General features: G+C 27.5%; 1 protein-coding gene across 1 annotated transcript; it reads right to left on the bottom strand.

Annotated features, from left to right (window-relative positions):
- Positions 1-2,199: 2,199 nt before the first annotated feature.
- LOC107447708 (uncharacterized) lies at positions 2,200-11,286 on the bottom strand. Its single transcript, XM_016062703.3, has 3 exons — positions 10,946-11,286; positions 5,355-5,671; positions 2,200-2,942 (listed from the first exon to the last, which is right to left on the bottom strand). The coding sequence occupies exons 1-3, from the start codon at positions 11,046-11,048 to the stop codon at positions 2,793-2,795; spliced, it is 570 nt and encodes a 189-aa protein (XP_015918189.1). The 5' UTR covers positions 11,049-11,286; the 3' UTR covers positions 2,200-2,792.
- Between the last annotated feature and the right edge of the window lie 6,488 nt (positions 11,287-17,774).

Here is a 17,774-nt window from a genome sequence, read left to right as displayed (position 1 = left end):
ACGAAAAGTTTTGAAGACCTTTGACAAAAATGTGGTAAAGGTTTTTTAAAAGTGAAAGATTAAATCGATACATTAGATTTTGTTTATTAGATTCTCATTAACCCAAGATAAAATTTATCCTGTACAACTGAGCGTAAGAATTTTATTATTAACTATATAAAATATGTTATGTTTCATAATTAATTAATTCTTTACAACTTAGCGATAAAATTAATCCTTTATAATTTAGCGTAAGTTTTTTATGATTAACTATTTAAAACACGTTATATTCCATAGTTTAACTTTTCTTTTAATTTATTGGATGGCCACATATAACTTTTTTGTTTTCACTATTCCACTATTTTTTGCCCGAAAAATGTTAAGTACACGCATAAGAATTTAAAACATACATAAAAATTTCTTCTCTATTCTTATTCCTTTATTTTGATTCGAAAAATTATAACCATCGATCCAAGACTTACCCAATACTTTTAAATTATAGATATTTTGTACCTATAGCACTGGTAATACTTAATTCATTTAATGTTTTTTCCCTGCTTTATATTTCTTAATATTTTATGTTACAACTGAGTTATAATTTAGGTTATAGTTTACGACTACAACTCAGTTATGTTCAATTCAGTTGCCTTGCAATTTTAAACCCAATGCAGAAGACTAGGAAACTCCTGGATCAAGTATTGAGAAATTTGCTTTTATGGAGTCCTTTTGATTGAACTAACCTGCATTTACATTACACGGAGAGGAAAAACTGATGGCAAGGGAACTCTAACCCCTGATTCGTCTACCACTGAGGATATTTTATGTCAGCACTGTGGTTAGTGTGAGCTGCGTGCCTAATTCGTATCGACCAGCCCTTGCTGGGATTCCAATCCGGTTAACCTCATTGGAAGGAGATAAATTTAATCTGTTAAAACAGAGGGGACCTTACGGGAAACAAAAGCCCTTCTGAATAGAGTTTTCTTTCTGGGGGTGAGTCATAAATTTAAAGAAGCATGTTTTCCTGAGAAATCACCCACACTCTCATAGGTTGTTTTAAGAAATTGATATTGCTTTGTTGCATTTCTACTGGTGAAAACATTGGAGCAATAACTTTCTTAAATCTCAATGGCGAATACTTTGTTTGTTTTCCTCTAGTAGATGCTTACAAAGCAATTTAAACTGTTAGTTCTTTTGTAAGTTAAAATGACAATTCAAATATTTTTTTATTTTTTTTTATTTTGGATACAGTTGATAAGAAGATTTTTTGATGCATGGATAAGAAAGCAAAACAGCAAGCTATTATGGATTATTTTGTTAGTAATCTTTTTTAATTTGTGCAATAAATCAATTTACTCCTATTAGTAAGTTACTTTTAAGTATTTTTTTATTTGCTTCTACAGAATAAAAAATAAATAAAAAGCACTGAAAGTAAGTAAACTTTTAGAATTTCATCTGAACTGTAATGATTTCTCTCCCTTTATAGCTTTATTTTATTTTTTAAAGTAATTGGTTACATTTCATGAAATGAAATATACATTCATTTCTATATTCACAATAGAAATTTCAGATTAAAAAATGCAAGTTGATTTTAGATAATGGAAAATATCTTGTACCATTTTCATCAAAATAATTTTCCGAATAGTACAAATCTTTGTTGCCCTTCAAGTTGATTTTTATGGGGATTCACTGTACTTGATATTTCATTATGATAAAATGAATTTCTTTCACTTGGATTGGAAGAAACCTATTTGTTTCGGGACAGTTTTTACCATGGTTTTTTCTACTTTGGAAGAAATTTGCCTTCAAATAAATTAATTTTTTTGATTTTATTTATTATTTTTTTTAACCTGTTCTTCAGAAGTTAATAATTCATATTCCATTCTATATTAAATTGAATTGTAAGTTTATTTTTATAACTGTACTTATTACTATAAAATATTTTTTTTTATATGGTAATACAACCTAGAAGTATAATTGCAATTTTATTTTAAGTAAAATTGAAATTTTAATTATATTTAAATTAGTATAAATTGAAGCTCCTGGAGTATCTTTTAAAAAAAATAAATTAATCAGATTTTATTTTATTTTTTAAAAAAAAAGTAAGTACCTTCTTACCAGCCAAATTCATTAAATTGTGAAACAATATTGTTTTGGAATGCTCAAAAATATTGTCCAACATTGTCTGAGCTGTGTTTGAATTTGAAACAATGATTATAAAAATTCTTTCATTGAGATTTATTTTCTTCATTATTTAAAAATTAATACAGCTATACTGTACAATAAAATACTGTATGCAGAAAAAAATAGAAGTTTTTGCAACACATATATATTTTCAGAATTTCAAAAGAACCTCTCTTTTTAGATCTTAATAATACAACTAAATTTTGAACAATTTTTCACTTCAAAATGACATTAAAAAGAGAAAACAAATATGCAAATGAGACATAAGTATCCGGTTATATGCAAAATAAATAAATAAAATATTATTTAATAGGAATTTATTGAATATATTCAACTTAATATTTAAATTAAGGTAGTTACAAGTGAATTAGATGCATTTGAAAAGAGAGTGAATTAAAATTTTGAACTACTATATGAAAATAGTATTTAGTTTTATACAAGTGAACATCAGTGAAAATGTCCTTAAACAGTTTTTCTGTAACATGACATGAAACTCCATAGTAATTATGGACAATTTTATGCTAATGGTAAGCCATGATTTCTAAAAGTAATGACATGATACAGTTCAGACAATACACATAAAAGTCAGTTAATAAAACTCTGGGTAAAAATTGAAAGATTCACAATGAATCTTAACTTTCAGTCTGACTTAATTGCTCTTTCTTCTTCTCGTATTCGATCATATCTTTTTCCCAAGGATCATCTAACATAGATGGATGGATATAGTCTTCAATATTGAAGGAATGACCAGGATTTGAGTCACTGTCGGAAAATCGATTTTTCTGTAAAATAAAAATACTAAGTCAAATATTACTTTTTAAACACAACAGAATTTTACATGTAAAATAGGTGCTCTGTCGTGACCACCCTTAATATTTGTTTAAAAATCCATATTGAAAATAAAGTAAAGAAAAATATACAAATTAGAGATCTCAAATGTAGCGAGGAATCTTAAAAAATGCAATTGAAATTTGTCGAAGTATTTGTGAGGAAGGCAGTGTAAAAAAAGTTCAAAACATGCCTATCAAAAATTCTATTTTCTATTAAAATAAAAAATTCTAAGTCAAATATTACTATTTAAACCCAACAGAATTTTACATGTAAAATAGGCACTCTGCTGTGACCACCCTTAATATTACTGAATATTACTAAATACTACCTTAATATTACTAAATCCTTGCTGAAAATAAAGTACAGAGATTTCAAATGAAACAAGGAAATGCTAATGGAATTTGTCAAAATATTTCTGAGGAAGGCAGTGTAAAAAAATTTTCAAAATTTGTCTGTCTAAAAATCAACTTTTCTATTAAAAAAAAAATACGAAGTCAAATATTACTATTTAAACCCATATAATTGTTCAAGAAAATTTTGCATGTAAAATAGGTGCTTTGCCATGACCACCCTTAATATTTATTTTTAAAATCCTTATTGAAAATAAAGTAAAGAAAAATATACAAATTAGAGATTTCAAATGAAGCGAGAAAATGCTATTGAAATTTGTCAAAATATTTACGAGGAAGGCACTGTAAAAAAAGTTCAAAATTTGTTTAATTGCCTATCAACTGTTCAAAGCTTCGTCCAAGAATTAGGTTTTGACAATGTTTTTGTTTTTACTTTTTCAATATCTTGCCCATTAATATTAAAAGTCATGAAATACACCTAAAAATTCTTGAAAAATTATTTATTCACTTATTTTAATTTTTTTTATGTTATTTTTTCCAGTAAATAGCCTGAAAAGTGGAATTCTTGGGAACATTGAAAATAATTCAGAAATATACAAAGGGTAAAGCAACTAAAATTAATAATAAGTAGCTTAATTAGAGGTGAAAACAATAAAAATAAATAATTCAGAATTTTATAACTTAAATATCAGTTCGGAGTTAGATAAAGACGCCTAACTTTTTTTGTGGGTATTGATTTTACATCTTCACTGTCTCTGCAAGTGATTTTCGGAACAGTATTAAATAAGATGATAATTTAGTTTTTAATGTTAAGAAATATGTTATACATATATTTACATAACAGCCTTGTTCTTTGTTAAGAAAATTATTCCATTTTTTTAAGTAAATTTTATTTGAATTATTAAATTGTAAAGCTTTTTGTTAAATTTCTATTTAATGTTATTTTTTTATTTATACTTGTGGTACTGACACTTATCCTACTTTAATATACACAATTCTCATGTTTTGTTCAAAAGCAATGTTAAATTCAGTTCATGAATACCAGTCATTAAAGTATCAACTTTTTACATTTATCATGTAAATTTCTGTATTCTCTGTTTCATATCTGTAAAAATTTGTATTTATTTCATGGTTTAAATTACTTCATTTTGAACTTGGCCTCTACACAATTCGTTACTGTATATGAAAAAAAAAAAAAAAAAAAAAAACATTTCAGTGATTTCACACCAATAGTAATTATTGCTATGAGTTACCTCATGATTTTTAAAAAGAATACATATTAATTTTGAATCATGCATTTGAGTAGTTATTTTTTTTTAAAGTTCGATTTAAGATTATTCCATCATTAATTGCTGTTGTTTTATCAATTGCTTTTCATGTAGTTATTGCCGCTAATTTCTATGTTTTTTTTTTTAAAGTTGCTACTTTTTTTAATATATATTATACAACAAGAAGAATAACAAAGGTTAATTTATTTTAAAAATATAGTGAATCTGGAAAAAGTTCAGAAATTCTTTTAAGGTTAAATTTGCATTACTTATTTACATTAAAGAGCAAGTTACTCTTCATTAATTTATAATGGAAAATTATTGATTTTTAAATATAAATAAAGATTATATGCTTACAGTTTTATATTTTAAAGTAAGTAGAAAATTTTTTTAGTACATTAATCAATATTTTTTATTTCTGACCCCATTTTGTTAATCATTTTGTGAAAAAAAAATTTATTTATAAAATATGAATTCTTGAATTTAAATCTTTTTAGTTAAAAAATTAGGCCCATACTTTTTTTCCCATTTTAAAATTTTTGAAACTTTAATCACTGTTTACTAACAAAGATTGGGTTACTTTTTACACTTATTTACCATTTTTTATGTATCTGGTAGCCAGTGGCTGCCATACGCAAATACTGGCCTAGAACTTGACTAGAAATGAAGGATATGACAAAAAAGTTAAACATATAAAAAATACTGGTTAAAATTAATAATTATTAATTTTTTTAAAGAAACATACCTTATCTTGATACCTTTGTTTTTTATTAGATATAGAATAGGGACTACCAGAAGTATCAGCAAAATAAGAACTGGAGTTTCTACTAGAGCCGATGGATCGTTTTGATTGGTTATTCCAAGAGCTATTTGGAGAATTATAGCTTCCATAAGGTGAATTATTTCTTGGTGAATATACTTTTGGAGAACTGTGAAATTGAGGGCTCGGTAGATCAAATGAATTCCTTTGTCGGATATCGGAAATTTGGTTGTAATGATTGTTACTGTGGCGGAAACTGGGAGAAGATTGGGGAGAACCATACTGCATACGGGGGTGAATATCTAATTAAATAAATAAATAACTCCTCGTTATATAATATTATTTTATACTATAATTTTAAAAAAGACATTGAAATATTCCTAAAAAAAGTATTTTAGTATTAAGTAGTAATAAAAAAAAGATATATATAATAATTTGAGACACAATCAGAAATTTTCTTGCATATTGGAAAAACTGATTCTATTGGAAGAAATATATGCTTTTTCCTGGCAGAAACTGACTTTTTTCTTTTCAATTTCGTATTAAGTAATTAATAAAGTAATTTAAAGCAAAAATTTAATTATTAATATTCTATTTAAATATCACAAAACTCGTTATATGAGAGAAATTTATTTTTTTAAAAGAATCTATTATCATTAGGAAAAATGAATCATTAGAGAGATTTAGCACTTTTACATAATATTTCACACATTCAATTATGTATGTTCTTAATAAGCTAAGCTTTATAGTGAATTAAGATTTATATGTAGCAGCTGAGCTTTGCAAAACACAGGTACATAAATTTGCGAGATGCTACATGAAAGTGAATCCCTCTATTAGAGATGGGTAAGTACCTATTTTATTAGTATCAGTAAAAAAATATTAATGTGCCTCTGTATTAATTATAAAATTCAAATACTTTTAGTATCAAATATATCAATCTTAATAGAGTAGCTGAAAAATTGGTAATGGCAATTTATTTTAACTGAATAAAGTACAAACATTTTGTTCAATATTAGGTCAAAAATCTTTATTGAACAAAATGTTTATGCTTTATTACTTTCATCAAAGTTATAAAATTAAATTCACGAATTTGTACAACATATGACTATTGTAAATTCATTAACTACTTCTGAAAAATAAATGTATTACTAATATTTTTAGTTGAGTCATTTTAATGATAATTTAATTTGTCAAAAGAATTTAACTATTTTGTACAATAACATATTTTAGACAACAAATTGAAATTAATTATTCCTCTAAATTGCATTTAAAGAAGGTAATTATTTTTCTTTTTAACCTAATACATAACAAATGACTCTTCATTACATGTAAAATAGGTGCNTGAGTCATTTTAATGATAATTTAATTTGTCAAAAGAATTTAACTATTTTGTACAATAACATATTTTAGAGAACAAATTAAAATTAATTATTCCTCTAAATGGCATTTAAAGAAGGTAATTATTTTTCTTTTTAACCTAATACATAACAAATGATTCTTCATTACCTTACTTTTTAAAAAAAAAAATTAAAAAAAAGCTCCTCAGAAAATGACAGTAAAAACAAACATTTAAAAATACTGTGAAACCTCATGTTATGGACACTCATACAAAACAGCTTTTTAATGCTTCTCGTTGCAGCTACTTTTTAAATTCCTCATGAATCTTCTGTGAATAAAACTTTATACAAAGCGGACACTCATTTATGTCTCGAAAAGTTATTTTTCAATCTCTTCAAACTGGACGATTCTTTTTTAAATTTAAAAGAAAATATTTCTACTTTAGTTTTTTCTGCCCAAAAATATATGCATCTTTTTACTATTTTTAAAAGCATGCAAATTTTTTGCCTTATGCTTAACTAAAAATTATACAGTTACTTTTTTTTTTCTTTACAAAGAAATGAGAGAAAAACTTTGCAACTCATGCGAAATATTTCGAACAGTGGCATCTTTTTATCCAGGTGACAAAAGTCCCTGCAAGTTCCACTTCCCCAGGGAAAATTCCTTCTTTCTTCTAAACAATTTCCCCCCCCCCCTTAGTTAACATAACTGAGTTTAAAAAAAAAGAACAGAAAACTAGTCATGAAGGTGGACACATTAATCAAACATTTATTCAGACTCTTGGCAGATGATTGACTATTGAATACAACAACTTTATAGGTAGGTACTGCCATGTTCTTTTTTCTATGCATCACTTAAATCTCACCTTGAAGGACACATTGCCATGTTTCATACTGTGTTCCTCTTAAGTGACTCTATTAATTAAGTAAATAAGTGATTTTAAATTTATTTTTTAAATAAATAGCTTTAAAAAAAAATACACCTTAAAATGTTCATTCTCTTATAATTCTCAGTTTAATATTACAATTATCATTTTTTAAGTTGACTTTTCTTGAAAAAAATTTGTGCACACTGGTTGCGTTTTCGGATGTCTTTAATTATTTCATATAAACTTCAAATCTCTCTCTTATTTTTATAATGAGTGAACATTACTTTTTGACATAAAATAGTATAAGATAATTTAAAATTTGTTGAGGATGGAATTCAGTTATTACATACTATTATACATTTGCTAAATTGAGAGCCCTTTCAAAACTCAAAGTGAGCTTTTCTGTGGGGCTTCCTGCCCTTTTTAATTCTTAGGGAGGACTCTGTCATATAAAGTGATGGGGATGCGTTAAACGTAAAAGTTGATGTCACACAAGCTTCATTGTGGATAATTGCTGCCTGGTGAAAAATAAAAATACTCAACCAGTTTAAACTTTTTTACTAAGGTAGGCTGTGAAAAGGATAGACTAGATAGAAATCTAATTGCAGATGTCATAAAAGGCACAATTTCTGTCGAAGCTGTTTCTGCATTAACAAATTTGATTCACTTTATTGGAGAAAGTGTTATCAGCAATAATGATTTTGTAATCATTGTCACAAATATAATTTCAAAAGAATGATGAAATATGAAGAAAATACTTGAAATGGTTCCAAATAATGACAGTAAGAGAGATAATGAAGAAACTGATATTTAATTTACACATTTAAAAAAAAAAAGAACCAAAAGTGAAAACTTGGACGTGATGCTCAAACATGCATAGAGAAACTAAGATATTATTTTTTCAAAAATAGTGAAATTGGTCTAAAAATGATTTTAAAATGTAGCATGGAGACATGATAAATATAAAACAAAAGCATGTACTATATAAAATTTCTTAATCTATTATTTTCGTACTGTATGCAATTACTAACTAAAAACTAACTCAGTGGCGCGACAGCCCAAAGAGGGCCAAGGCCGACTGTGCCCATCTCAGTTTTCTTGATCTTGGGCTCTGGGGTGCAGGAGCATATGTTCCGGTCAGGTGGTCAGCCGAACGCGGAACCCCCAGTGTTAGTTCCCAAGCATGCTTGGTACTCCTTTATCGACCCACTGAAGGGATGACAGGCTGAGTCGGCCTTGCCCGGCCCAAGGATCGAACCAAGGACCTGTGGCACGACAGCGCGAAGCGCTACCGCTCAGCCACCGGGCGTCGTATGCAATTACACAAAAAACAATTTACGGCATTAGCTTTGTTATTAGTGTGCCTTTTCCATAACGGACATTTTTTTCAGTCCTAATAGTGTTCGCTTAACAGAGCTTTCGCTGTAATTAGTTTTACAATTTTTAAAAATAGTTTATAGTTTTATAAATGTGTCCAGTGCTTTATCTTGTACCAATTTTTAGAATAATAGAAGATCGAATTTAATTTTTCATTCTTATAAAAAACCAAAAGTGTTCTAGATCTATATTTAATTCTAAAATTACAAATCACTAACATTAAGGTCTGCTTACATGATCCAAGTTAATGGATATGATTGAAATTGATGGAAAGTTGTTTCTCTCTGGACATTCATGTAAACATTTGAAGTTCTATGTCCAAGTTATTAGATGATAATAGAGTATGTTTTACTTTTTGTTTTAGTTTAAACTGAACTTATAGCCTTTAAAGAATTATCACTTTTAGCAAAATGAAATGTTCAAAGCTTTAATCTAACTTCACCTTCAATTCAAATATATTTTAATTTTTGTTCACCTTTCTTATAATTTTTTTTAAATTTAAATGTTGTTTAGTTTTTTAGTGCGTTAAGGTATGTGATGACTTTTTATAGTTCTCAAGGATCTGTCTAGGTTTTTCTGACAGGTTCCTATTTTGTGAAAATTTAGGCATAATTTGTGAAAATTAAAAATTATATTAAATAATCAACACAAAAATATGGATTTATCGTTTCTTACGGGATACAAAAATAAAATTTTAAGAAAAAGTATTTAGTGAAACTGCCGTTTTTCCAGGGTGCATAGCCAAATAATTCAACAAAAAATAAGCACTTTTCAAGCACTCAAAAAATATTTTGCAAGCACTTTAAAAAAATTTCATAATTAAATTAGGCAGGATTGGAAAATTTTTGACAATATTTGGTTTTATATTGTTTTAATCGACATGTCAAAAAAAACTTGTTTTTGACAATTGTCAAAAATCATAAAATTTTGAATCACGTAAAACGAATTTCATACGCTACGCCTGACAATACGCCGAAATAGATTGGGATTGAATTAATTATGAAAACGTTGAATAAAACAATGTGAATCATGTCTTTTTGCATAATTCGTAGCGAAAATCAACATGGTAAAGGAAAAATCTCATTTTGAAAAAGGGAAAATTAAGCACTTTTTAAAAACACTCATTGAAAAAAGCACCTTTAAGGGCTTTTAAAAATGGAAAATAAGCACCTTTTAAAAACGTTACTCACTCTGTTTTCCTAAAGTGGAATTTGTGAAGGTAAATAGTAGCAAATTTGGCCTAGACAGATCCCTGGCTTTTGATTTTTTTAAACTTAGTAGTTTTTTCTTAAAAACTGAGTAGAATTTTTTTAAGTACTTTGAGAATATTTTTATATTTCATTATTTAAGGTTATTTTTTTGTGTGCAAATGAAAACATTCGCTTTACTAAAACTATTTTTATTACTTCCTTTCGTTAAATACTTTTTTTAATGCCTTATTTATTTAATACACGTATAAACCAATTTAAAAAAAATATTTTTAAATTTTTATATTCAAAATTGATTTTAATGAAATAGTCTACAAAAAGTATTCATGTTGTTTAAAATAATTTTCAAGCATAGATTATCACCCATTTTTTACTGCATTTATAACCCTTTCTGTTTTAATTAGATTAGTTTTTCTTTTAATTTGATTTTTATCAATTATCATCTATATCTGTTTTTGTGATTAATGTTTCATCAAGTTAGTTTTTTTTCTTTTAAAGCTCTGCTAGTTCAGCACGCCGTAAACGAATCAGGTAGGTAATCGACGCAAAGTTGGCATACTCTTGCGCCTATTACCATGGAATTAGCTTCATAAACTTACAAGTGAAAACCAGATAAGAAAGTATTTTCAATTACTATGTCACAATTGTGTAGTTCTAAATAAAATTGCTGTCAATCTGATTCACAAAATTAAACTTTTTAACTTAATTGGAAAAAAATTATATAACTCAGTCAATGGTACTACAAGAAAGTAAAAGAAAAAAAAATAGCTTTATAAACTTACTAGAATTATAAGGTGATGGAAATTGTGCCATTCGAAAACGATTCGAAAAATTAACAGGAGAACGAGGAGAATTATGTTGAGGTGAAAAACTTCGATTCATCATAAGAGGTTTCTTAAATTTTTGTTCATGTGACGGTAAAAATCCTTCTCTACGTAAAAATCGAAGACAATAATCAGAAGATTAAAAAAAGGGCAGTTCGCAATAAACATAAATATAAACACAAGCCTAGGTCACTGATTGATCGAATTGATAAATTCAGAATACGACTTTTACTTCTTGTATTTGCCCAAATAATGATCTATGAAAGTAAGAATCAGTCTCAATATCACGAGCGACTAAATAGAGCAATGCATCTGACCCGCTTCCGGCCACGCTTAACTGACGTCATCAAAAATTAGTGTAGTGCTGCCATCTTTAGATCAATTTCATATAGACTAATTATTTCTTTTAATTTTAAAAGTATAACTAACTAAGAGTTATCACAATCATTGCATTTTGTTTTGTTCTGTTTAAAACTCTTCTTCGCTATTTAGAATATATTTTTTTTCAGAAGTGAACCTCTTTTCTTTGATTCAAATTGTAATATATTTTTTTTCATAAAATAAGAAAAATTAAAGCTTATTGTAATTTTAACACAAAACTGAATACACATATATATGTAATTCAGTGTAGATAACTGCCGAAACATGCACTTAAAATGTTGTTTTGTTTTCCTTTATTTCGATAAGCTTCAAACACATATATATTTAAGGAATATTTCTAGTTTAAATATTCTTATAATTAAAACAACAAATTATCTTACTTCTTGAAAATATCAAGTATGTTGGAAAGTTTTTTTTCTTCTCTTTTTAATAAATATCTAAACAAATAATTTCTTGGAGATATTTCAGTATCGTGATCTGTAGCGCCAATTACAATCACCAAGGAGCCAAATAGATTGTAAACTTGCGATTTTTTAAAAAAATGTAGATAGTTAATGTAGGAGTTAAACATTTCGAGTTGGTCCTTTTCTATGATGTTTTATTTTTCAGTTTCTCGCAGGCCACTGTTGCCCGAAAGTTGCCAACACTTGACCATTATTCTGCCACAGAGCAGAATTGTTAACTTTTCAAAATATTCAGAGTAAAGTATTAAACAATTATATTCATTACTTCCAACAATTTACCCATTGATAATTATAAAAATACGCACAGATTTAATGAAATTTCTAATTTAACTATTCTTAAATTTAAAAAAAACTTTGAATTTTTTAATTAAAATTTATAAGTAGAAGGAAGACAGTTTGTTCATAATAAAAGTAGTAGATTAGACTAAAATAAAATTTTTAAATTTGTAAATATCATAAAATATTCACTGTGTGAAATTAAGAGCATTCACTATTTTATTAAAAAAGAAAAAAACTATGAGAAAAATTCATTTTAAGTGTAATAAATTTTAAAGTAACATGAAAAACGATTTAATTCAAGGATTAAAAAAAAAAAATTATATTGTCATCAAAATATATGTAGTATAATCAAACTCCTAAAGATGACAGCACTACATTAATATTTGATGATGTCATTGAAACGTAGTTGAGGGCGTGTCAGATGCATCACTTGATCTAGTCGCTCGTCTCTGTCCATGGTAACTACTAAGGAATGGCAACAATGATATTATTCGGGTAATTGGGTTTTGATTGGCTGTTGTATGTCACTCTCGGTTGCAAGGATTGGAAAAGTTATCGCGTTTATTGAGAATTTATTAAGATACGAATTATCTCGCCAATGTAAGTTTGTCGCTTACATTAACTTCAAACTAGAAAACAGCAAACGGAACTTGTGTAAACAGCAAACTAGAAATGAGAAGATTAGAACTTAGGAAAATTGTCTAAAATATTTTCTAATTATTAAACATTTACAAATATCAATAAAAATTTCTGTTTTCTTTGCTGTGTTTATTATTTCTCTTTATGACTGAAATTAATTAATTTTGAAATTGGTTCGATATTCAGAGAACGTTCTTAGGTGCTCTTAATTGCTTTTAAATTATGAAGTATTCCCTTATGAAACCTTAGCTGCAATATTTATATATCTTTCATATGTTCTTAAGTAAAAAAAATTTAATCAAAAATAAAACTTGGATTTCAATTAAATTAATAGTTATGGAAAATGTGTCTCATCATCTTATGCAAATTTTCTAACTTTTATACTATTAAGATTTGAAGCATGGACTCTTTATAGCTGTGTTTTAATAGTAACATCAAAGTGTGTTTAGTTTTTAAACTTGTCACTGCTTTATTAGAAGAAGAAAAATATTGTTTGTAACACTCAAGCGATAAATTTATAAATATATATATATATCTCTTTGATGCATATAAAAGTAAAACTCTCCATATTTTGATTCAGAAATTATCAATCAAGGAGATCCCGAAAATTTTGAATTATGTTCATTATAATAAGTAGAAGAAAATATTAGCAAAAGAAAAATTTTATTTTAATAATAATAACACAAATTTATAAGTAGGAAGTCTAAAGAATGTTTATCACAGGGAGTGGTCATGCTTTGTAGTTGTTCTGTTTTTACGTAAGTTATGTAAACTCAAAGATTCTACAAAACAAAACAAAATTTGTTTAATGATAATATTGAAAGGTGTAAGCAATTTACTCCAATTTTTATAACAATAAGCTGTCTTTTTTTTTTTTCAAGAATTCTTTTGTGTTGTATGAAGATTTAATTTAAATTGGTCTAAATGTCGAGCGCATAATTTTTTTTAACAGTTATTTTGAAAAATTCCGTACGAAAGTTGAAACATGAAGGAAAAATTATTACTGTAGTACTGTTTCTGCGTGTGTGTCTTAAAAGGGGCAGTTATTTCTTACTTCTTTACGCGCGTAAGCAATGCGCATTGCTTAGAAGCATTAAGAGTCCAAACAGTATCTTTGGGGATTCTTGACTCCATTCAAATTAGTTTAAATATATGGAGTTGAATAGTTTTATCCTTACTAATTGAGAATTCGTAGTGATTGTTTATGCTTACAGGGTTGCTTTTACTTTATAGACTAAATTATTAGTGTTTTGTAATCAAGTGAAGAACTGAGTTCTTTTATCTTAGACTAAATCAACTATATTTTAAATGTGAATAGAAAGTATATTAAATGCTTAATTTATTCACCATTTGCAAATATCTGAAAATTTGATATTTGAAAGTTTGATTTAAGATAAAAATCAAAATGAACCTTCATATCAATCACTGAAGGGTTGGGTACAGCAGTGCAGTGCATGCGTCATCAGGCTCTCTGATTTTCATTTACAGTGGACGCAATGTCCAAGTGATTCCCTACATTCTTATCAGCTTCATTGTTCATCTAAAGGTTCACATTCCTTTGCTCACACCTGTTCTCGATGAATCACCTTCTTCTGTGCAATGGATGAGCAAAGAAGGCCTGTGGTCTTTGTTAAATTGGCTTAGTCCAGATATCTGTTTTTGTCACAGAAAGGTAAAACTAGATAAGAAATTTTAAATATAAAATGTAAAAATGAAGAAAATTGGAAACTTGTGAAAACTTATTAAACGAAAAAAAAAAACTGCTTATGAAGGTAAATTTAACATTGTGGTACTTGGTTTTTTAAAAAATTAATTTCTTACGCGTGATAACTTTTTAAACGGGAACCTCTTAAACGGGTTCCATTGTGCGTATATATATATATACACTACCGGTCAAAAGTTTAGACTCACTTGTATTTATTTCAAAAATAGTTCAATGTCAATAATTACTTCAAGTGTGGAAACACGAGCAGTAATTATTGCACTTCATGCAGAAGGCTATTCAAGTTGACAAATTGCCTTTAAAACTAATGTTTCTCAGATCATTGTTGTCAGAACTTTGCAAAGGAAGAAAAAAACTGGCCAAAATAAGATCCGCCAGCGATCAGGGAGACCTAGAATAACGTCCAAAGGTGAGGGTAAGTTTATCCGCATTCAAATTAAGCGACAGCAAACTCGAACAGCACCAGAAATCAATGAGGAATTGAATGCTACTCGGCAGAAAATTGTGTCAGTATCTACTGTACAACGTCGACTTCGTGACTATGATTTAAAAGGTTGTGTAGCTGCCAGGAAACCTCTTTAAAAAAGCAAAATAAATTAAACGACTGCAATGGGCTAAAAAACATGTTACCTGGTCTTTAGAACAGTGCTCAAAGGTTTTGTTTACGGCCGAAACAAAATTTCAATAGTTTGGAATCAAACCAAGGCAGTATGCTCGTCGTTTAGTAGGTGAACGTATGACAAGTCAATGTTTACTACCAACTGTAAAGCATTGTGGAGGTTCAGTCATGATTTGGGGATGTTTTGCCGGTGATAAAGTTGGAGATCTTGTAAGAATTGGCGATCGAAATGGGCTGCAGGTGGCGTAGAGCAGAACTCTTTTCCTATGGCAACACTTCATATGCTTTCCCCATTAGCGTGTGGAAAGTCATAGAGGAAGGAAGTACGTTAGTTTCTCTCTTGATTTTCATATAGATTAAAATCTTTTAACTTGAAAAATTATATGGAACTGAAAACTACATTAAACATAGTTCTAAAGAAAAGTATCACGGAAATTTTTAAAAATATTTTTATTAAGTAAAAAGGAAAAATATTAAAAAATGGGAAAATATCGTAGTACATTCCTATATAACTGAAAAGAGAAGGAGAGGGGCTAAAGGCATGAAACCGGTCTCTCCCCAGATGGCGTATTCGAGTGTTGCGATCGCGAATAGAGGATATTATGGATAAAAAATATTATCACAGAATTTTGCAGAGTTACGCCTTTCCATGTGGACAGAGAATCGTTGATCAAGGATTTGTTTTTCAGCAAGATAATGATCCAAACCATTCATCGAAATTGTGTACGAACTATATTGCATCAAAAAAAAAAGAAGAAAAAGTACTGAAATACATGGATTGGTCCCCTTAATCCCCTGATAGTAATCCTATTGAGCTATTGTGGGATGAACTCGATAGAAATGTTACAAAAATGAGACGTACCAATCAAAACAAGCTTTGGGAATCTTTACTTAGTTGCTTGAACCAGATATCAGCTAGAACATTACAAAAACTAATAGAAAGAATGCCAAAAATATGTGCTGCTGTGTTAAGGGCTAAAGGAGGATATTTCGAAGAATCCAATATTGGTCGAAATTCATAAGTTATGCATAAAATTATGGTTCTTACTATATAAGCGTACCTACATTTCTCAAAATAAGGTTAATTTAATGTAATTTTCAGTTTAAAAGAAGTCATTTTTAATTGTTATTTGTCTATTTTTAAAAATTCAAGAGTGAGTCTAAACTTTTGACTGGTAGTGTATATATATATATATTTGAATATGCAAAAGTTATAAAAATTAACATGTTAAGTGAAATCTTATCTTCTGAAAACTGACAGAGGTCAGTTGTTTTTTAAAAGCTTATTTAATTTCTAGGACTAAGAAATCTATACCCAAATTATTACATAATCAAATAATTAGCATGTAGTAAGTATAAATGCTTCCCAATTTTTTTTTATTGTATTGAAAAGAAAATTTATTGCTTTGACAAAATTTTATATACTAATCTTTCATTTGATAATGTTTTTAAAACAACTTATCAAAACTAATAGATGAAATGTGAAACTTAAGTGTGAAACTTGCTTATTATTAAAACGAAAATTTACAAATTCATAAAAGATGACAATTCACTTAGTAAAATTAGAATTAATAATGTGATTACTTTTTAACTGAAAGTCTTATCTTTGTTTGTTTGAATATTGCTGCATATATTTGTCGAAAATTCCTGAAATATTGAATTTTTGATTATTGTAATAAATAAGGACTTTCTCCATTATTTAAGTATGTTGTTTTTGTAAGTTACTCTGTGAGACACTCTAAATTCCAAAATGTTAACTTAATGCTACAATTGTTAGTCTTAACTATCTTCTACAATTAATATAAATTCCACTGACCCTAATAAGAATTTTATTTATTTATATTTTTTAACTGGACACACTACCATCTTTGTTCCAGATCCTCTAATTTAGTGTTGTTTTAATTAAAATGTTACTGAAGGTTTAATTAATTCTCTCAAAAAAAGTAACTTGATAACTGAATTTTGTTCCATAAAAATTAGTGACTTTAACGCTATGGTTTTAACTTTTCTTATTAAGATATAGACACCAATATCTTCATTTTTTTATTAATTTAATTATAAATTCTTTAAATTATAACTTTTAAATTCTTTTTGATTTGGTAATGAAAATTATCTGCAATTAAATAGTATAAACATTATAAAGTATTTAAATTATAATGAATGAAAATTATAATATGAAGTCTATCACAATATCATTGTGCAATGTAAAAATCATGATGGGNAAGTTTGAGCAAAAATTTAATAAAATACTAAAATTATTAATATTTTTATAAAATAAAACTCTATAAAAATAACTATATATTACAATAGTTTGCGATATGATTGATAAGAACAACTTAATTATTATAAATAATTTATCCACAATTTAAAATAATTTACTCTTAGTAAAAATATAATAAAGAAGCATAATTAAATTTTTAAAAATAAGAACAAATATTACTCACTTTAGAATTCTTTGCAACTTCAAAATCTCTTGGCATGGCGGCAAGCCATTTCTTACGTATTGGGAAATCCAAAATTTAATACTTTTGTACCATCAACTTTGTAAAATCCTCTGCAGTTTGGTACACAGCACTCATATGCAATTATTCATAACACTAAGAATTAAATTAATGCTGACATTTATAACATTTGTAGAATAAATATAAATTTTACGAAGAACGTTGACACCAGAACACAGAC

Source organism: Parasteatoda tepidariorum, chromosome 10 (genome assembly GCF_043381705.1).
Source record: "Parasteatoda tepidariorum isolate YZ-2023 chromosome 10, CAS_Ptep_4.0, whole genome shotgun sequence".
NCBI lineage: Eukaryota > Metazoa > Arthropoda > Arachnida > Araneae > Theridiidae > Parasteatoda > Parasteatoda tepidariorum.
Note: the sequence above shows the minus strand (reverse complement) of the source record. Positions and strands in the feature narration are given on the sequence as shown.